We start from the raw sequence: 22,911 nt of genomic DNA, 5'->3' as shown, positions 1-22,911 counted from the left end.
AGCCCTAGAAAAGATAAGAAAGTCGGCAAAAAGCTTGGCGCACAAGGATCCCAGGAGGCACGGACGTGCCTCTCCATAGGCACGGACGTGCCTCTATGCGAGCATATCTTCCTTTGGCTACTGACTTCCAGGCACTGACGTGCCTCTTGACGAGTGTAATTCTGCAGTCTTCTGACTTTCAGGCACGAACGTGCCTGACTGAGGCACGGACGTGCCTCTTGACGAGTGCTGAACTGCAGTCTTGGGCACGAACGTGCCTAGTGTCGAAACTCAAAACTGTGTATACTGACTTGGAGGCACGGACGTGCCTCAGCTAGGCACGGCCGTGCCTAGCTCCAAAAGGCCCTAAATCGTTCTTTTCTTCAATCAACAAGCTTCGTGGGCCTCGGTTTAGCTTCATGGCTTCGTAATATATCCAAATTAGCTCCATTATTCCTGAAATACATCAAAAACAACGAAACTACCCATAAAAGTATCGAATCATCGAAACTAAACCAAAATACACCAAAATGGACTCAAATACTCAACTAAACTAACAAAGCTAACTAAAAATAAGCCAAATAATATACACAAAACACGACATATCAGCACTACAAGAGCACTTACGTGACATTAATTCTCCTTGTCAACTTGGATGGTTATGCCCCGAGCAGACCTCCACTACTAGAATCTTAGGCAACCACCCTAACGTGTTATACTATGTTGAAAGGAGTATCAAGGAATCAATGCGTGCAGGAGACAAGTTCAAATTCGCCCCATGTTATGAGGAGTACGTCTAACCATGTCAAATTCATTTGTTTCCCCTGATTATATGTTGACTCCTAATTATTGATTTGTTTGTCTATTGTGAATTTATGTAGTTTGCATTGGACCCTGCTGTGATTTGTGTTTCCAATAACACAATCTTCCTATTTGATTCAGCTCGATTGCCTCATCCAAAAAGATCCTCGTGAAGTTCATACCGCAAAACAAAATATAGCTACCTAGTGTTGATTATCATTACCTAACTCATTTATTAGTCATACTAATCAAATTTGAACTTACTTTTCTATAGTGTTATGAAGAAGATAAATTGTCGAGCTCGTGACGGTCCTACATGGAAATCACCGATGGTAATGCCACATGATATTGTGATTTTCGTAATAAACAATGCGTACGATGTTGCTAATTTGCTATGCATGTTTTATTCATGTACTTTGTTCCTATGCTAGTGCGCACAACAAGATAACGGAGATGATTTTGGCCTATACGTGATGAGATTCATGTTTGACATAGTGAGTCGTTGTACGTACACACTACAGCTTTATGAGGTATGCCATTGACTTAGTTAATTTGCTCTTTTCATGTGATTTGATACGAAATGTAGGAAATAGGCATCCTAGTAGTCATATAAGCCTTATTTGGGCCATTTTGGATGAAAATGTGTCCTAAAATCCTTGCATTGCTCTGTTCATATGATTTCAAGCCTTAGCCGCCTATAACTAAGTAATATTGACATGTTATGAGAAAAAATGAGTTGATTTGATAAGAAATGTAGGAAATAGGCATTCTAGTAGTCATATAAGCCTTATTTGGGCCATTTTGGATGAAAATGCGTTCTAAAATCCTTAAATTGCCCTTTTCATGTGATTTCAAGCCTTAGCCGCCTATAACTAAGTAATATTGACATGTTATGAGAAAGAATTAGTTCATTTGATAAGAAATGTAGAAAATAGGCGAAGTAGTAGTCATATAGGCCTGAGTAATAAATTTTTGCCTAAGTGAACTTGTAAATGTATTTTTACATGCATAACCTAAGTAATTAATCTAACATAATTTTTGTTTATTCCAAGTTTTGCAAGGTACAAAAGGGAGGTCCGTTGACAAGTAAGGAACTTAATGAAGTTCGAGACATGTTGGCGTCTTTCATCACCATTAATTTGTAAATGTCATTTCTATTGGAATATGTATTTTGTTAACTTTTTAACTACATTATTTATTAGTATTGTTTGTAAATATGACACTTTTTTTTTTTGAGGAATTGTAAATATGACCCTTCATTGTATTACATTTGGAATTATTAATTAATATTTATGTATTGTTGTTATTATTTCAATTTAGAAATTATTATTATTATTATTATAATAATAATAATAATAATAATAATAAGAATATTTATAATTATTATTGTTATTATAATATATTATAATAATGGTAGAATTAATGCAGGATGTACAGGTTTATTATTATTATTATTAGTATTAATATTATTATTTATTGCCGAAAAACAAAAAAAAAACAGTTAAAGGCACCAGTTCAGGCTTGAAATCGGTGCCAATTATATGTAAAAAAAAAAAAGCACGCCTGGTACTTCTAGCACCGGTTAACCGGTGCCAAAGAGTGTACTTTGCACCGGTTAACCGGTACTAAATGTTAGAATTGGCACCAGTTTTGAACCGGTGCGAAATCTTCAAGTTTTTGGCATCCCTCAAATCTGGACCGGTTCAAAACCGATGCTAAATGGGGGGTTTGAACTGGTGCTAAATACCATTTTTCGCCTAGCGTATCTCTAGTCGGATTTCCACTTTTGAACTAATATTTCGGCGTTCACGGCCTCAAATCACCCCTGAAACCAACACAACTCACTTGAAACTTCTTTGCCACGCCGAAACCACCCTCCAACCCCAAAACCACTTTCCTGTAGCCAGAATACACCCCCACCAACTACCAAATCAACTGAAAGTGCCTTGAAAACCAACCCTTAGAGTGTTTCAAGGGAGTTTTGAGGTTCGTTCAACGCCAGAAAATTAGGTCAACGGTAGAAATCCGGCCAAAGGTAGTATTTGACAACATTTTACTTTTTGATTAAGTAGTTTCTCACAATATCTGGCTTTTAATAGATAGATTCTGACAAAATATAGTACAATAAATGTCATGTATATTATTTTGTTATACATAATTACATACCAATACATTGGAGCGCTATAGCACATGAAAAATGCAGCCAACATACATTGAACGGGAAAATACTCCCTCTGTCCTTAAATGTTTGTCACATTTTCAATATTTGGGTCAAATTTTATAAAAATTGTCCATAAATTCCCGTTAATATATAAGAGACTATATGTTCATATAAGATCCTGTCGGATTCGTCATATTGTATATTTTGTAAATATCAAGTTTTTAAATTTTTTACGTGTATGGAATTGGAGATATATACATTTTATAACACGTTTTGGAGACTGTGAAAAGTCAAATGTGAGAAATATTTGGGGACGGAAGGAGTATATCTTTATTATAGACGATGTCTATGATTCTTACACATGAATGTGGAGAAAAATCAAATGACAGTGGATGTAGCAAAAGACAGGGAAAATATCACTTTTTTAAAGAGAAGACTTCATAACTTCGGAAGCAATTTTTTATTCTCACGAGATTCCGAAAGGAGAAATGTTGTTCATATATTAATGCAGATAAACAATGGAACTGCTATAAACCCAACTGATTATATTGAATTCTTCCAATAAGTTCTTGACAGCTTCCCTGAATTTATTATCTTTTTATGCAATTTCCACTCACTATCAATAAAATGAGCCATAAGACACATATAATTGATTCGTTGTATTGAGGTCCAAGTATTAATAAAATGAGCCGTAAGACACATATAACAAGACGCACCCGTTCTAAGGAAACAAGGGAACAAGGCAAAGACAAAGCTGGTCCAAGCAACCCAACCGTTTAGCCAGCTGGGCGACCCCAGGCGGCGGAGGGTGCTACTCCCATCACTAGAGATGAACTCATGAAATTCATGACGAGTTTCAAAGAGGATATTAAGGACCTGATAAACAAGTTAACTGGCACCAACAAGGGTCAGTCGGCCAAGAAGCCTTCTCCCTCAGGGAAGAAGCACGTGAAAGATCGTGTGCCTACTCCTCACCCTAAACCAAAGTGGACGAATGGGCCCATGATCAATCTATCGAAGCTCTGCTTCCCTGAATCAGGGAAAAGGAAGATCATCCGACAAGTTCAGCCGGATGGATCAAAAAGGACTTACTCAGATGCCCGGATATTAATCCAGCAAAAAAGAAGTCAATAGTTGTCTGATTCGGCCTCAACGTCGACTTACCCAGACAATTTCCAGAATACTTTAATGAAGTATTCGGAAACAAACCGAGAGAGTCAGTTAAGTGACTTGTCCGCACTTACTGGCCCTCAGATCATCCAACCGGCTCCGTATGTGCCCTAACGCCCATACATGCCGTATGGATCATCCTACATGCAGCCGGTCCTCTTCGGGGGTCAGGCGGCACAAAATGTCTAGCCAATGGACTGGAAGCTCCGACTGCTAAACCTTGGGGAATAGTCGTCTGCATTCTCTAGGGAGATAACCGAGGCGGCTCAGCCGGCCAAGGTTAAGAATATGTTGGTTGGAACCTATGACGGTACCACCAACCCAGAAGACCACTTAATGGCTTACACCAACCTCATGTATATACAGGGGTTGGATGACACCGCCTAGTGCCGATGCTTCCCGGCGACATTGAAGGGTATAACCCAACGATGGTTTGGCAATCTGCCAGCCGAATGCATCAACAACTTTAAGACGCTCGCATACTTGTTTGCATCCAACTTCTCTATGAACATCCCAGCTAAAAAGACAAGTCTTGATTTGGGGGCTATTCAGCAGGGAGATAGAGAAGGGCTAAGGTCCTATGTCAGGCGGATCAATATGATGAGAATTCAGATTCAAGGGCTGTCTGACGAGGTCGCCTACATAGACTTCTTCAAGGGTCTGAAAGCCGGGTCGACTTTCAAATTCAACTTAGTCAGAAAGAGGGTGGCTACCCTCCAAGAAGCTCTGATGGAAGTCGAAGCCTATATACAGGCAACGAAGCTCTGTGCCATTAAGCAATCGTCGGACCCTAAAAAGTCCGACAAAAAAGACAACCGGGCAGCTCAGCCGGTTAAAAAAGAGGAGAGCAAGAAAAGAAAAGAAGTTGGGTGGCGGACAATTCTGGTCAGCCGTCCCAAAAGAAAAAAAAAGAGTTGAAGCCGCACGTCCCCAAGTACGAGTTCAACAAGGACTGCTCCTCCATCCTCATGGAGATTAAAGACCGAATGACCATTGAGAAACCGGCTGCAATGAAATGTCCCATCAAAATCCGGGACAAGAGCAAGTACCGCCATTTCCATGAGGATATAGGCCATGACACCAATGGCTGCTATAGCCTCAGGCGGTTATTGGATCGTCTGGTTGGTGAGGGGGCTTTGAAGTCCTACATTTTGAAGACCAAGGGTAACCCCAGAACAAACAGTGGGCAGCCGTATAAGAAGCCGGACAACCTTGCCATAAGCTCTGACACTGATGAAGAGCAAATCTTTATTATAGCAGGCAATTTCGCGGGAAGGGTCCAACCATCCGGGGCACCAAGGACAACATTAGAAAGTTGGAGGTCAACACAATGGATGAGGGCCAGGCGTCGAAAGACACCTTCCATGAGGTCATCATCTTTGAGAAGGACTGGAGCAAGGTCAGGCGGCCTCATGATGACCCCATAGTCATCGATTGCAAGGTTGCCAACCAACGAGTGGGCCGGATCCTTATTGATACCGGGAGCTCGTCTGACCTTATCAGCTATCGATGCTTGGCAAAGCTCAAGTACAAGCCTAGCAGCATGCACAAAGTCTCTCACCCCTTAGTTGGTTTTGGGGGAGGGGTAGTGTATCCGGTGGGAATGAAGGATTGACCTACCCATCCGGCTAGGAGAAAAGGGGGAGGGACGACACATGGTCTTCATGTTCTTAGTGGTTGAGGAATACCGCTTACAATCTCATTTTGGGTTGTCCAACCCTCAACGAGTCCAAAGCAGTCATCATCCTATCCCTCATGCTGCTGAAATTTGAGAGGGATGATGGGACAGTGGGTTCCCTGAATGGGGATCAGAAGATGGCAAGGGAGTGCTATATCTCAGACTTCAAGCCTACTGTGGTCGCAGCCAGCCAAAGTGAGGAACCCATTGACCTTGATGACTTCAAGGAAGGTGAGCCTACTCCTAAAGCAGCCGGCAAAAAGAGAAAGGCGGACCACTTGGTGGACATAAAAAAAGAGAAGCAATAGCAATCACTAATCGAGGAACGGTCAGATGATCTCCGTCCCTAGTCGGCTGGTGAAAATATTGACATTGCTCTTGACGACAGCCATCCGGAATGAATCGTTAAGGTGAGGGCGGTTGCTTTTGCCAAGTTGGGTGCAAATTTGCACCAACTGCTGAAAGAATTCAAAGATATTTTTGCCTTTGAAGTGGAAGAGATGTCAGGCGTCAACCCGGATCTTGCTGTCCACAAACTCGCCGTGGATCCACAAAAGAAGCCGATTAGGAAAAAGAAGAGAAATCACGGTAGGGAAAGATCCCAGGCGGCTGCCGCCGAGGTCAAGAAGTTGATGGATGCCGGGTTCATTCGGCAATGCTACTACCCGGATTGGGTAGCAAACATTGTCCTTGTTAAAAAGCCGAATGTTACTTGTCGAATGTGTGTTAATTACACAGATCTGAACAAGGCATGCCTGAAGGATAGCTATCTACTTCCAAAGATCGACAGTCTGGTCGACTCTACAGCCGGTTATGCCTTGATGAGCTTCATGGACGCCTACTCAGGCTTCCATCAGATACCCTTGTGAAAAAAATATCAAGAGAAGACGACATTTGTCACTGAACAAGGGTTATTTTGTTACACGGTGATGCTGTTTGGGCTGAAGAATGCGCCTGCTACCTTCCAACAAATGATTAATACAGTCTTCATTAATCAAATTGGGAGGAATGTAGAAGCGTACATTGATGACATGATAATCAAATCTAAGCTACAGACGAACCACCTTGCTGACCTCCGAGAAACCTTTACCACCCTCAGGCGGCATAAGGTCATGCTTAATCCCAGGAAGTGTGTCTTAGGTGTTGAGTCTGGGAAGTTTCTCGGATTCTTGATTGATCAAAGGGGGATAGAGGTCAATCCAGAGAAGGTACAGGCGGTAATTGACATGAAGTCACCCCGCACTGTCAAGTAAGTTCAAAAACTTACCGGTTATGTGACGGAATTAGGGAAATTCCTCAGTCGGTCAGGTGACAAGTGCCTCTACTTCTTCCAGGCAATAAAAAAGAAGACTAGATTTGAATGGGGGAAATGCTGAGGCGGCATTCTAGAAATTGAAAGAGCACCTCCACTCATTGCCACGGCTAGTTAGCCCTCTAGCAGGAGAGGTTCTCTATATGTATTTGGTCATCTCAGATCATGCCCTTAGTGTCGTTCTCCTAGCTGAGAGAGATGCATCAGCTCCCGGTCTATTTCATTAGTTATGTTCTTCAAAATGCTAAGCTATGGTACCCCTTGGTTGAAAATTTTGGCCTTGTTGTTTTCATGGCAATCAAGAAGTTGAAACCTTACTTCTTGGCACATCCGGTGGTGGTCTACACAGACCAACCTCTTAAGCGGCCAATGACAACCTTCGAGTCATCCGGCAGAATTCTTAAATGGGCTATTGAAATGCAAAGTCTGGAAATAACTTTCGAACCAAGAAAGGCAGTGAAAGGTCAGGCGTTTTCCGACTTCATTGTAGAAATGACAAGACCGGTTCAGCCAGAAAGTGTTGATCAGGTTTGGAAGGTATATGTAGACGGGAGCTCTACTATGAACGGTTGTGGTGCAGGCGTAATTTGCAAGTCTCCGGAAGGGGACAAATATGAATATGCACTGCAGTTCAAGTTCCAAGCTTCAAATAATGAGGCGGAATATGAGGCCCTGCTAGCCGGTATCCGCATGTGTAAAGCGGCAGGGGCAAGAAAGGTTGACGTCTGTTCTAACTCACAGTTGATCGTTAGCCAATACCATGGTGACTACGAGGCCACCCATCTGGCTATGATCAAATATCTGCACGCGGTCAAAGACGAGGCCGGGACACTTGACAAATTTCATCTCAGTCAGGTGCCCAAGTCAGAAAATAATCAGGCGGATGCACTATCTAAGCTAGCATCATCCGCCTCTTGTGATACGCCTACGTCAGTCTTTTGGGAAGTCATGGAAAAAAGAAGTGTTGAACATGATCCCATTGGAGTTATTGACCAAAGCTCGACCTGGATGGATGTCATCCGGGCTTATCTGGCAGACAACACTTTGCCGGATGCCCCTTTAGAAGCGACTTCATTAAAGAAGCGAGCCGCAAGTTTTGAGATCCATAATGGAGAGCTTTTCAGGAAGGGTTACCTCCAGCCGCTGTTGAAATGTGTTACCCCTGAAGTTCTAGAGGATCTGCACTCGTGCTTTTGTGCATCACATATAGGCGGTAGAACTCTGGCCAAAAGGGCCATGCGACAGGGCTACACTCTTGAGGCAGACGCCATGGAAATGGTGAAGAAGTGTGATAAGTGTCAAAAATTTGGCAAACTCATACACCGTACGGCCACCGATCTGACGGCTATTTACAGCCCGGTTCCATTTCCAAAATGGGGCATGGACATCCTGGGTCCATATACGCCAGCTACAGGCGAACGGAGGTACATCCTAGTTGCTGTAGATTATTTGACCAAATGAGTTGAAGGAAAGGCGGTCAAGGGCATTAAGACAAAGGATATCATCTCCTTTATTTGGAGGAACATCATCACCCGGTTTGGGGTACATATGTCTATGATCTTTGACAATGGCCCTTAGTATGAAACACCTACCCTCAAGAGCTGGTTGGGAGATCAAGGGATCTCACATTGTTTTGCATCAGTTGGCCGTCCCCAAGCAACGACCAGGTTGAAGCCTTCAACAAGCTCATCTCATACGGCACTAAGAAGAAAATTGAGAGGGCTGGTGGTCTATGGGCAGATGAGTTGCCTCATGTCCTATGGGCCATCAGAACAACTAAAAAGGGGGCAACCGGTGAAACCCCGTTTCTCATGACATACGGCTTTGAAGCCATCCTGCCTATTGAGCATTACAAGCCAACACTCCGAATCATGCTCTATGATGAAGAGGATAATTGGGAGGCCATGCATCTAGCATTAGATTCACTCTCGGAGTGCAGGGGCAATACCGCCTTGCGTCATGAGATATACCGTCTGAGAATGACGAGAGCCTACAACAAAAGAGTGCACAAACGATCCTTAAAAGTGGGGGACTTTGTGTTACGGAAAATGGATGCCACCAGTAGGGCCAATGAGCAAGGAAAGCTAACCCCCAATTAGGAAGGCCCCTACCGGATTTTGAAGAAGTTAGAGGCGGCACCTACCGCCTGGAAACTCCAGACGGTAGGCAGCTAGCCAGAACTTGGAATGTAGATAACTTGTAAAAGTACAACTTCTAAAGACTCGTAAATCTTTGTAAATAGAGTATATTAATGAAAAGATGCTTTATTTATGTTTTCTTGTACAAAGTCCCATTTGTGCAATGCACAACCGAGCATACGTCTGCTCTAAATTGAGTATATATAGGCTAAGTCTCAAACTTAGCAGCTATTTATAAGGCCAATGGCCGGATAGCCTTTAAACCGCCTGCTCCAACATGAGCAGGCAACCGGCGACGCCCATTTGGTGAATTCGTTGAAGAGAGCATCTCCCATTTGGGTGGTACATTGTTCTATAAATCATAACTTAAGCGTCTTTAACCGACTGTCTAGGTTAAGATAACTCACGGCCGTTTGAATGATCAGTTGAAACCTTGATACAACTGGTCGTTGCTTAAAAGCAACACAAACGGTAACTGATATCTTGGTCAAATAAAACCGGTCTTTGCCCAAAGGCACTACAACCGGTTAAAAAATCCAAAATTAAGCAAGGTCAAAACCTTAGCAGTTAATTCATAACCTGGTTATGATGCCTACGCCCGGCCAATGGCCGCCTGCATCCTAACAAACGGCGATGGCATCTACCCAAAGGGTAACTCGCAGCGGTTAAATGAATGTTCTAGGTTAGTCCTACCCGGCATCGTCTGCTAATCAAACTTAGAAAATAACTCTACTTCTTTAGATACGGTCAATGACCGTTTGCCTATCCGTTCGGATGCTTGTTTGGACGGCTGACTGCTTAGGGTTGGGCAATATCAAGAAAACAACCGTCTAGGGGCAGGTAAAGCCAATGCATCCAGCATACCGCATGTGTTGAGTCAAATTGCAAAAAGAAAAGATTAGTACGAGCATACTAGAAAAGTTGCAAAAATTGAAGCATATATATATATCAAAGGCAAATATGGGAAAAATCGACTCAGTCGGCAAATTCTATTAATCAAAAATCATTGTCAGCCGAAACTACGTCCGGGGAAAAGAAGAATACATGAAATACTCGGCTCGCAGGCCTGAGATAGAAAAAGAAAAACAATCAAGATTCATTGCTGAGACGTCTGACGTCTGGCCCTGGCCGGATGGAGGAGCATCCTGAGTTTGCTGGGCCTGATTAGCATCAGTCAGCGCTCGTTCTTCCGCCTGCTCCTCCCCATCTTCCTCGACAATGCCAACCCATTCCTCGAAGGGAGCCGACTTCTCAAGCCCAAGAGTTTGAGCGTCGTACACCTCGGTGGCGTACTTATACCTTAGCTCGAAAAACTCCCATTCGGTGTCCGGGTGGATGAGGGTCCAGGCCATTTTCATGCGAGCCTCACAGTCCCGCTCATTTTCAGCAACCAGCTGGTCCTGCTCGGCTTCTAGCTTGGCCTTGTGATCAGCTTGCGTCTGGCCAGCTCGTTCTTCAGCCAGGAAACGTCGGCCCTCAGTTGGGTGTTCTCTTTGTCGGCATCCCCCAGCGCTTTGACGTCGGCCTGGAAGTTTTTAACTTGCAGCTCAAAGTCAGCCGCCTTCTTGTTGGTCGCGTCAACGACCGCAATGAGCTCCTTGATTGTCTCCTCCTGTTTCATCTCCCGACTTTTAGTTTGTATTTCATACATTAAAGTGTTGTATTGAGTAACGTCAATAAGGTCAGTCGCCTGCCAATTGACGTCTCTTACCTCCTCTTGCTTCTTCCTCAAGGGAACCTTAAGGCCGTCTAATCTTAACATCACCATCAAAACCAGCTGGAAAAGGGTTAGCCTCTCAATTGTGGTACAATCGGCAAAAGAGTAAATTGTAAAAAAGCACCCCAACCGGCTAATTACCTCAGCAAGCAGCTAGTTGATGCGGTCAATGTAGACCTGGTGCACACCCGGCACCGCCTCCTCTTCGGACCGGGTAAGGGTCCTCAACATCCTCTTGGCATATTGTTGGAGCTCAGGCCAACGGGAAGAGGCATCTGCACCAACAGATTCATTCGTTAAGTATTAAGCATAGGCGACACCTATATTCTGTCGGCAGCCTAAAGAATCCCCTGATTGGGTAGCTTGGGACTTGACTCGCATAGGCTCAATCGGCCAGGGGGGATCAAAGGTGAGAGCCATACCTTCATTTCCAGGCTGAGGGGTCATCCCACCCCAAGCCGCATTAGAACTAGTCGCTACAGCAAGCTGCCGGCTTAAGGGAGTTTCAGGCTCCCTCATCTCAACCTCAGCCGGCCCTGTGTTTAGGCCAAGGTCTTTCAGGCTCTTGCCTGCTGAGGTGGGCCTGTCAGGCACAAGCGGCCTTCCGGAAGAGGGAGGGGCAGCCGGAGTCCTCCTAGACTTGGAAGGAGGCTGGGAGGGCTCCTCGCCCGGTCTTTTTAGCATCTTTGTCAGGGAGCGAGGAATGTTCTTGCTCCCCGTCTGAAAAAAGAAACAAAGAAACCGGTTAATATCATAATTGACGTCAAACTATACAGACGGTAATATCAGCCGGAGCTTACCCCATCATCCTTGGCCACCAGTTGGGCCCTCTTCTTCTCTAACTGATCCTTCCAGATCTGAGCAGCCAATTTAGCGAGTGTCTTCTCTAGAGGCACCATCTCTAATCCTTTCTCTACAAAGAAGAAAATCAAAAATTCAAATGCCATTCAAGAAAGATACAGGTGGCATAAAGTGCCGGTTATCAGTCACCATACGTCTGCTAAACATTGTGCTAAGGCCACGGGCGGAAAGGAAAGCCAGTCCGGATGAGGGACCCAGTTCTTGGGGACAATGATTTCAATCCCATCATCCAAAGGCATTGAGGTTCCCTTAAAGAGCCTCGTCTCCATTATTTGCATCCAAGCCTCTTCCGGTACTCTGGGAAGGGCGCATTTCTTTCCAAGGAGAGTCGGGTGCTTATTGTAGTGACTCAGCCGGTGGTTCAGACACAACGATGGAGAAGAAACCAAGTAAAAATTGCTCTTCCAGCTGCTCCACTTTGACGGCTTGTCAAGCGTCATTGTGTATTCTGAATGCGTGGTCAATGTATACCACGCATTCCAGCAGCCTGGGGCATGGCTGAGGTAGTACATATGTGCAAACGCCTCCCAACTAGGCGTTATGTCCTGCATTTCGCAAGCGGCAATGTATCCTATTATATTCACCCAGGAATTAGGTGTTAATTGCCAAACGCCAAGGTTGTAGCCTCTTAGAATGGCTTTTATTGTATTGTGGAGGGGGAACCGAAGGCCGGATTTAAATGCTACCTCATAGCAGCCGAAATAGTCGTTGGCATGGTCAAGATCATCATCCCAGACGACGATTACCTCTACAGGCGGCACTACAATTTCCCATCCTTTCCCAACCGGGCACTTCTTTAAAAATCCGGGTAAGGTAGCGTTCAGAGTGACCACATCCCTGGCGGTCATGTGTGCCTCTATTGGATTATTGATGGAGGGTCATTTATACGCCTCCTCATTCCCTTGGGGGGCATCCGGTTCCAAGGTAGACTATGAAGAGTCTGATTGTTGGACGATCTCTTCACCGCCTATCCTCAGACTCTTCTAAAATGTCATCACTAGGCGTGCTAGGTACACCCGGATGGTCATAATGTACAAGGTCAGCCGGAGCTTCGGCTGAGCCGTCTGATTGGTAGTCAGGGTCTACAGCCGTCCGTCTCGTCCGAGCATTCTGTCATGCACATGAACAGAGACGGTCGGATTTGCAGAAGAGTAAGGGTGGTCCAAAAACCCCCAGACGGCATTCCTAGTCCTAGACTCAGCCGTATCCGGTGACCGGCTGACAACTGTCCTAGGCCGTGCCGTGTGTGTGTTGGGTGATTCCATTATTCTTTACAAGCTATACAACCGGAAAAACTCAAAAAAGTTGCAAGGAGTAGAGACGGTACCTCGAAGAAGTTTTGAGTTTGAAGGAGGTTGACTATCTGGATCAGCAGCCGGAATTCTCTGTGTTGCTTGCTAGATACCCAGACGGTTGCCCGGATGTACCCACTTAAAGAGCAAGTGAATTGGAGAAAAACCCAAGCGTTCCTCTGAAGTTTTGCTTGAAGATACCCCATACGGTTGACCGGCTGTGGGTGTGTTAAAAGCTAGGAGGATGTCAAGAGACCCTCAGGTGGTTTTAATATGTTTTGAATGAAGAAGCACTCAGACGGTAACCGGTTGAGTGAAGAAAAGGAAGACGGTTGTGCAAGAACTAGCAGCCGGTATCAGAGCTCTCTTTTCTCAGAAAAATTTCTCAAAAATTGCAAAGTGTGAAAATGAGGGGAGGGGGTCTCTACTTATAGAGAACCCCAGAAGGCAAACTATCACCTTCCAAATTCAAATTCAAATTCAAATTCAAAAAAAACAAACAAAAAGAGAGAGAGAAGGAGACGAAACGTCACCTCCTCACATCATGACACTTGTCACAGGTGCCACGTGGCGCCTATGAGGGGCAAATGTTTAGGGTAACACTACCCCCCTGTCCACGTGGACCAATCACGTAGTGACACGTGGCACTCCAACCCTTGAAAGGGGAACTGATCCCCTCGCACTATAAATAGAGGAAAATCCTCATTTATTGCACATTCATGAATATACACACAAAACTCGAGCAATATTAATTACAGAATTCTCTCAGAATCCGAGAGAAAAACCTTTACATTCCGCACTTTTATACATCCAGATACGTTCTAACTTGATCGTTGGAGACAGAACTCCACCCAACCGGAGTTTTCCGTGGTTTTGTAGGTACAGACGGTCGACGCACATTCTTGGAATTGTAACTCTCCTGAGGGACTCAAAAAAACAATTCAGTTTGTTTTTCTTTGCCCTTATTTACATTGGTAGGATTATTAAGACATGATTATGCATGTTTTTTTAATATTTTTTGAACCATTAAGGCTTCCATCAGCAGCATAAGTTTTATCACAGTACTTACATTCGGCTCGTAGTCTCCCGCCTTCAACATACTCAATGAAGTCTTCCCAATAAGGTTTTGTCCTATTACTCTTTCTATTAAGTAGATATTCCTGCCCCATTTTTAACTTCTTACCCAGAGGCAAAGTAGCATACAATTCTTCTACATGCACTTCACTAAGTGATTGTGCCGTGTTTTGAGAATAAGTGGGCGTTCGTTTGGATTGGGAGCTCTCCATCTTCAATAAGTGGGCAGATTTCAATACACTTCTGTTTCAGGATTGCAAGGAAATCAACCAGTGACACAATCAGAATACATACATAAACTTAACTTGCAAGAATCATCCTAAAGTCCTTGCCTTTACGGTGTAGTCGATCCGACAAAACAACCACAATATAATACATACAAAGAAAGACAACACCACGAAAATACACAATCTAGCAAATTTCTCCACAGTAAAGGCCAAAACTATGTATGCACTGGGAATATAATGAGTTTCCTAATTTACATCATATAAATCCATTCCCTTAAATATAATTTCTTTTCCACCTACCATATGAGCTGTCATTTCCCAGACAATCCCGAAATACCAAGACCAAAATTTCACGAAATAACTGAACACTATTAAGCAAATTGTATAGTCAGAAATCCTCTAAAATTGATGATCATATCAATAAAACTTCAAGTGTCAAGAACATCAATCATCTCATTTGCTTCCATTTACAGCAATTGGAACAATAATTCGAACTACGATATCAAATGAGTATCTATCATCTAACTCCCACAACATTTTCCACAAAAATCCCTCTAGAAGATAAAAGGATAAAACTACAATCTATGAAAATTAAGCGTTAATAGTATTAGATCATTGAAAAATTGATTTAAACCCAAAAATAATAACCGATTTCTAGCAAAGGATAAAGACCCAAAAAAATTTAAAGCCCTAAAACCCAAATAATTTCGCAATTGCAGAATTCAAATATCAAGTGAAAAATTACCAAGATTTCTACAAACAATTTAATATTTTGCACATGATTTCAACAAAATTAATCAATAATTATGCTAACTTAATAATCAACTCTCAAAATTTGTCACTTTGACATATAATCGCTGCAGAAATTTTGTATAAAAATTGTACCAAAAAAAAAAACGAACGAAAAAAAACACTAACCATGAATGAGGAGTCGCCGGTGAGAGAGAGAATCGCCAGTGAGAGAGAACTGATTTCGGTGAGAGAGAATCGTCGGTGAAAGAGAGAATCGGGAAAGAGAGAATCGAACTTAGGTTTTTTTTTAGTAATTTGACTAAACGTTCAATTTTTCGTTTCCTGATTATACCAAAAAAAAAAACCGGTTTTTCAGTCCGGATCAGAAAATTCCGAGCTAAACCTGGACCGGATCGATACCCAAAATCACCCATTTTTAAGGACCAGACCTGAATCTTTCGGTCCGTGGTATTTTATGTACACCCCTACTCATAGTAACTCAACTTTCTTCCTCCCTCGTATCTCTCCCTTCCTCGGCTTGACGGCTACTACTGCACTCTTTTCCTCGGCTTCAACCGCTACCCTCTTCTCGCTCCCCGGCAATGACGGACCCACATGTAGTCATTGTGGGTCCCAAGACACAGTCTTTTTTTTAAAAAAAAAAAACAAAAAAAAAAATTATTCCTGATGTTATTTTCTTTTTTCCTCTTTAGGTCTATTTCACGGTCGCAGCCTCCCAGGACAAAGTACTCCTTCCTCTCTCTCTCCTCCATTGAAGCATACGGGCTTCTGAGCTTTCTCTCCTCCATTGAAGCAGCCTCTAAGGTTAGATGCTTCTTTTTCTTTAATCATCTAATATTAATTTTGACAATCTAGTGTTAATCGTGTATTTAATTGTCAGTATATACTCAATTTAGGGTTCTTCGAAGTTGGATAATTGAACTATTGGTTATGGATACTCTAAGAATTTAACGTAATTTTTGGAGTCTAGTTTGATAATTGAGTCAATTTTGGTTGCTAATGTGTTGCGGGGTTTGGTTTGTTCGTTTGTGTAACTCTTTAATGTCAGGATGAAACCATGAAAATTCCAAGGGGTGGGGGAATGGTTTCAGGTAGGTGAAGCAGCGTCTCAACCTAACCAAGGCATCACATCACCTTGCACTACCAATCTAATCGAAGCACTGCACCACCACCTCCATTTCAGTTTATGTCTCTTATTAGATCTTGTTATTCTAAGGTTAGGGGGAGGTTTCAGGTAGGTGAGGGTGGATTTATGGGGGCCAGGGTGGATTTTCGTTGGGTGGAGGTGTCTAATCAATCGTAAGGGTGGCTGGGTGGGTTTTTCGAGAAGGTGGAGCCGTGGAGGTGAATTCAAGGGGGCGGGTAGATTTTTCAGGAGGGTGGAGTTGAACTTACGGGGTTGGGGGGGGGGGGTTCAAGGGGTGGAGGTGAACTTATGAGGGGTGGGTGGGGTTTCCGGTGGTGAGGATCGGTGGTGTTTTCGGTTGGGTAGGTGAATGTCATGGTGATGGTGGTTTTTGGGTGAGTTTTGAAGTTAAGGGCAGTGAGACGGTGATGATTTGGGTGGAGGTGGTGGCAGTGCAATGGTGGTGTGGTGTGTCTTTGGTGAGTCTACGGCGGTTTTGGGTTAGGGAAAGGGATAAATAGTCGCTGAACGAGGAGATAGAAAACGGATCTAGAACGAAGGTCAAGATGAAATCATCGGTCAAAGATTTTTGTTTTTTACCTGTCAATTGCTAATTTTTATTGGGGGTTCGATTGATTCAGTGTTAGATGTTAATTTTGCCAATATGTGCTAAATTTGTTAATTTATTTTGATGGAATTGATCTACTAAATTACTAATAGTCCAGAATTTGTCACTGATAGGACAACCTATTAATCAAATTCTGGATCCGCCACTGGCTCCTGGTGTCCACCGCAACCTACCTCCATCACAACCGGTGCTCCAACTTGAAGATGTACACAACAGCCCGTGCTCCAATTGAAGAGACAAAGATTGCCACCTATTAGCTTCCATCCTCGGCCAAAGTTAAGGTTAGGGTTAGTTGTTTCCTCTCCCTTCCATTATCAACAAGAATTTGAGCTAGCTAAAGTTGGGGTTTTGATTCTCTGATCTTGTTGATGATTTCTTAATTTGATGTTGAATTTGCCTATTAACATATTTAATTTCACTATTTTCATTCTGAATTTTGCATGCATCTCAATTGGTTGAAGTATTTAGATGAATTTGAGAATTTTCGTTTTTTCTTCTTTTCGATTACTGCTGGTTTGATTTACCTTGTAATTTGATCTTTGTTGACTGTGTTGTTTGTAATGCTCCATTCTTATACTAGCTCTTTGTTACATAGTCTCTTTTAGCTTTGGTCATAGAGAAATAGGTGATCCTCAATTTTGACATATAGTACAATTGGCATGCTTTTTCATGGTATAGGGATTACTAGAGGAGTAGAATGCTGGTAATGAAAAGGAAGGGGGAGGTGTTTTCAATGGATTGTAAATAAATCTGTTATTGGTTCCCAATCTATTCTCACTGCAACCCAAACACAGAAACGGGAATTGTCTAGTGTCCAACGTTGGGCCGACCCTTTGCAGTTTTAAAGAGTTTGTCTGTTGTATCTGCAACTCTGCATTTCCCTCTATTGGTACAATACTAAAACAAAGCACATTACTTAATCTTATGAAACTGCTCCTTTTCTTAAGTTTTACTAATAACTTAACCACTTAGATAGGTGTAATAGACTAACCTTGGGAGGGGAGGGACACTATTGGCATCATAGTGTATTTCAGTTATGAGGCAGCTTGGGAAATAAGTTGTGAAGTTTAGACTGAGGGAGGAAATTAAGTAAAACATTGAGATCAGTGAGAAAAATAAGTAGAATATTTTTTGAGTGGGTTTAACTTTATTTTTGCTTAGAATTGGGAGTGTCCAGTTTCTTGAAAAACTGGAATTGTAAACCCCATTTGATGATTTAATTTCATTGATTTAGCTAGGGAAAGACATTGCAAAAGGAACTGTATATCAGGTAGAAGGTGAGTGACATAGCTGCAATCTGTCAGATACTAGAACTTGTGTTGTAGATATTACAGAACTTAGGTCTGAGAGGATTGTAAGGCTTCCCCACCCATCTATCAAAGCTAGAGCCACATTTGAACAAGCAGAAGTAAAGATTGGGACCATGAGAGTGATATGGCCGGGATTCTTGTCGGATGCTCGATTAAGCCATAGAGACAAGAGAGTGTCATATATGTTGTCTCCTACACAAAGACAAGGAGGTTGTTTTAAGTAGAGGTAGCTAGTAATGCTGATCCAAGACAAGGCAAAGCCACAAATTTGGCAGAAACAAACTAACAGGATTAGGTGGGTGCTCTTTTTAAAAGTTGAGCGTCATTTCTTGTAAAGCATCCTTTATTCGAAAGGTGTGCTCTTAACAATCGCATTTGTAAAGGACTATTATTGTCTAATGATATCTGAGAATAATTATCATATATGCTTCAGAGTTCTGAACCAGTTGTACAGCTCCTCCATCTTATACATGTGACCATTACCGTTTATGCTATTTATTTGGCGTTCAAGAGTGTTTGAGCTAAACCGCATACGATGTTTTAGGTAAGATTAGCAGTGTCAAACTGTCAAATGGCTAAAGAAAGCCAGTTACGCTCCCTGTTCTCCTAAAATATTCATAAAAACCCAACGAAAAAAATTAACTCCTAAAATTAGACAGTCAGTTAGGTCGGGTTTGGGTCATTGGTCATTTCAGGACGGATTTTGGGTCCTGGGTCATAAGTGCTCAACCCTCACCAGCGTTTTCGGGTTCAGGTCAACCTAATGGATTTCAAAACAAGTTTTTTAAAAATTTGTTTATGGGTTTTTATTAGAAATATCCAAATTTTCAAGTCTGTTTTGCTAGTTATTTTTCAATTTTTTAATTGAACATTCTTGTCAATATTATTTTTAGCCATTACATTTTTACTACATAATTTAAACAACGCGTTTTTGTGTGCGACTAGCTACACCATGTTCGATCATAGAAGAATAATGTAACCCATATACCAATAACCAAGTAGCCCCTATAACACTGACGGAGCAACCCTTGTAACACCGGCTTTTTTTAATAATATCCTTATAGTGTTGTCTATTATCTCCCAAACCTAATTTAAATCATTACGTTATCTTCAATAATTATCTTTGTATTATAGACTCGTATTATGTAAAATTATCGGTGCAATACAATTCAACCTTAACCTACAAAAGAATGATATAGTGTAAAAGATGTTGGTTTTACAAAATCTAAACTAAACATCATCTGAATGTGGGCTATACGGTCAGTGGCGGTGTGAGTTATGCGGATCCAGTTGGTGCGGGTCGGTAGGTTATGCAGGTGGCGATTGGTGTGGATATGAGGGAGAGATAGATGAGAGAGAAATGAATGTCGAATGGTGGATAGATACTCAAACCCAATAAAAAAATAAAAATAAAAAAACTAATAAATATATTTGTTAAAAAGCAATGGTGGATACAAGGAGGGTTCAAGTAAGCTTTTTTTAATAAAAAATAAACAAATGTTTCGAGACTTTCACTCTTCCCCTAATTCCCATTTTTTAATTTTCCTCCCCAAATTTCCAAACTCAACTCCTGATACGCCACTGCACCGTCCCACCGACCATGAGGCCACGACACTGGACCGAGGACCGCAATCCGAGCTTTTGCCTACCGAGTGCCCGATACATTGTAAGATTGTAAGTTAAATTTGTTTTTTTTTAATTGATATATGATAATTGCTATTTAGCTAATTTGAAATATAATTGAATAATTGATTGTTAATTTGTGGTTGTTGGGGTTTTTAACATGATGATTGATATAAAATTGATATGATTTCTTGATTGATTATTGTCAGTTTGTTTGTAATTGATTTATTGTATAAAAGCTACAAGTTACAAATTTACGATGGAGTTAGACGAGAATGAGCTTCATGAGTTTCATAAGAGATTAGGGTCTCAACTCTTAGAGAGTGAGGGATAGTTCAAGTGGTTAGAGCTTCCCTCCCGGTTCCAAGAAGAAAGCAAGGGATCTAACTCTTAAGGATTGCAAAGTTTTGAATTAGAAAAGGAATTTGGGTTGAATGAAGGGAAGATGATGAACTTGTCGAAGGTGAATGCTGGAGATACTAACGTATTTGGATTAGGAAAGACGGTAAATTTGGTGTTGTTCAGTTTGGATTGGTGTATCATCACTGTTGTTTTTAAGATTGTATCCATTTAAGATTGGTTATTCCACTCATCCAAATACTGTACTCCATCAAGTTCTGAACAGCTGTACCATACCTTAACCTAATCAATTCATCCAGTCCTCTCAAATTTGCAAAAATATTGACAAATTTCAGGTAATCTTCTAAACTATTTGTTGTATATATCATTCCAATTCCTTTGCTATACCCTTATTTTTCATCAATTTCTTTAATTTTTATTAATTATTCTGGGTTCCTTAGTTCTGAATTATTATGATATTTTCTGGGGTTTCGACGTTTTGTTAGTTTGTATTATTTATTTTGTATTTTTTAATAGTTTTTAATTTTAATTTTTCAGGGATTCATTCGTATCTGGGTTTTTATTTTGAATTTTCTGGGTATTTCAGTTGCCTCTTTGTTGTGTTCCTTAGTTCTGAATTATTATGATATTTTCTGGGGTTTCGACGTTTTGTTAGTTTGTATTATTTATTTTGTATTTTTTAATAGTTTTTAATTTTAATTTTTCAGGGATTCATTCGTATCTGGGTTTTTATTTTGAATTTTCTGGGTATTTCAGTTGCCTCTTTGTTGTTCTTGGTTATTAAAGAGAATTCTTGGCTGGGAAAGTTCTGCTTACAATACATATAAGTCTTTTTTTTTTCAATTTTTGCTTATATTTGTATGATAATGATTGGTAGGATTGTGAGCGAGGTTGGTATGTCCAAGTAGTATTTTATTGTTTTACATTGGTGTAAAAGTTTGAAAATTTTGTGAAGAACTACCTTCATGTCATTCAAACTTGAGCTTTTTCCGTCTGTGTTTGGCTTTGACTTGCTAATAGGGTTCTAGTTTTAGTTAGCAATTCAGTGAATATCTTGGTCTTCTTTTTTATTAAGAATTGTGGAGGCTTTGTGTTGGGGTAGAACTGTAGCAGGCAGGTGGAAGTGGATGAAAGAGCAGAAAAATAAGTGCTGATGATGATGTCTTGTGGTCATCGAGGTCCATGAGGATAACAGAGAGTTATATGCAGTCTTAACGTAGTGTTATGTTTCTGTGGATAGGTACAGAACTCCTTGTTACGATGGTGCTCTTGAAGGACATTAAACCAGCTGCATCAAACAATATAGACACTAGATTCATACTGTTGGATAAAGGCAAGATTTCTGCGGAAGGCCAAAACAAGACTTGTTTGGCACTTGTGGCAGACGAGACTGCTGCGGTTCATTTTCAGCTTTGGGGACAGGAATGTGATTTTTTCCAGACAGGCGATATCATCCACCTCTCCAATGGCATATTTTCTTACCAGCGTAAAAATCTAGTGCTGAGAGCAGGCAAGAGAGGGAAGATTCAGAAGGCAGGTGAATTTACTTTGTCCTATGTTGAAACACCCAATATGAGTGAAATTAATTGGAGTCCTGATCCCAACAATCGAAAGAAGTACATTCAGGGATCTGTCAATTCTAATTACTCCCGCATCTTTCCTCCGGTTCGTTAGCTTTTGGCTACATTGTTGCCCATATCAAGCTTGCCTTCTGTGAGACTGGCCTTCCTGCTGCATGAGTGACACATGATGACACGAGTAACTCTTTGCTCAGAAGTCGGAACAACTCTTGGAGAACTCTTTCTATCATCTCTATCTAACGAGCTGCAGGTTTGTGTTTATCTGCAGACTCTTTCAAGGATAAGGATGAAAATGTGTCAATTATGTCTGGTAAACTGAGCTGCTTTAGGAGCGTTCATCATGCTGCAGATCTGCTATGGACTCTTTCAGTGACTTGATTAGACTATAATAACAGATCTTGTTGTCAGAACGAGTAATTTTATTATTTCTGGCATTCCCTTCACTCCTTCAGCAATGAAAATACTGGTAACATCAGGCAGACACTATTGTTCTTGTATATACAGAGAAAGGGGGAAACCTTTTAGCACGCACTTTAAGGAAGTGATTATAGGACCGATTATCAATATTTTAAACACTGGTATGGCTATTAGGTGTATAAATGATTTTGATAAAGTGGTCTGTGTACCTTCTCTAACAGCTAATTCAAAGTGTGTGTCATGGAGGCTATGTTGCTTGTTTTTTCCAAAAAAAATAAAAAATGAAACTCATACTCCCTCCATACCTTTATTTTTGTCTCATTGTCATTTTTTGGGTCAAACTTTGAAAACTTTGACCATAATTTACCGTTAATCAATAAAAAATAATATAGTCATGAGTGGTGTTATTAGATTCGTCTCATTGTATATTTTATTAATATCATGTTTTTATAATTTTTACGTATATGAAAATAAAGATATAGACGTTTTAAAACGCGTCTTGGAGACCGCGCACAGTCAAATGGGGCAAAAAAATAGGGACAGAGGGAGTACATAGTATAAAAAAAAAATTAAAAAAAAAGGTGGCATACACGTCAGATTCTGAAAATGGCGAAGCTAAGCATCATGGCTTTACTCTAGATGAGCTTGATGATATGCTAGATAATTTAGTTATTGCTATTGGCACGCTTATAATAGTTGTCTGT

General features: G+C 41.4%; 1 protein-coding gene and 1 pseudogene across 5 annotated transcripts; both read left to right on the top strand.

Moving 5' to 3' along the window:
• The window catches only part of LOC110697899, a 70,455-nt pseudogene extending 51,974 nt beyond the window's left edge, over positions 1–18,481 (top strand).
• Positions 15,042–22,602, top strand: LOC110697804 (SOSS complex subunit B homolog). 5 transcript variants are annotated; one of them, XM_021875193.1, is made up of 3 exons: positions 15,042–15,967; positions 17,031–17,198; positions 21,457–22,602. In XM_021875193.1, the coding sequence occupies exon 3, from the start codon at positions 21,471–21,473 to the stop codon at positions 21,882–21,884; it is 414 nt and encodes a 137-aa protein (XP_021730885.1). In that variant the 5' UTR covers positions 15,042–15,967; positions 17,031–17,198; positions 21,457–21,470; the 3' UTR covers positions 21,885–22,602. The 5 variants fall into 5 exon arrangements, with proteins under 5 accessions (XP_021730885.1, XP_021730884.1, XP_021730883.1 ...); XM_021875192.1 differs by having other exon boundaries at positions 17,031–17,204; positions 21,451–22,602; XM_021875191.1 differs by having other exon boundaries at positions 15,371–15,967; positions 21,451–22,602.
• The last annotated feature ends 309 nt before the right edge of the window (positions 22,603–22,911 follow it).

The sequence above is a fragment of the Chenopodium quinoa genome, unplaced genomic scaffold (assembly GCF_001683475.1).
Source record: "Chenopodium quinoa cultivar QQ74 unplaced genomic scaffold, ASM168347v1, whole genome shotgun sequence".
Classification (NCBI taxonomy): domain Eukaryota; kingdom Viridiplantae; phylum Streptophyta; class Magnoliopsida; order Caryophyllales; family Amaranthaceae; genus Chenopodium; species Chenopodium quinoa.
Note: the sequence above shows the minus strand (reverse complement) of the source record. Positions and strands in the feature narration are given on the sequence as shown.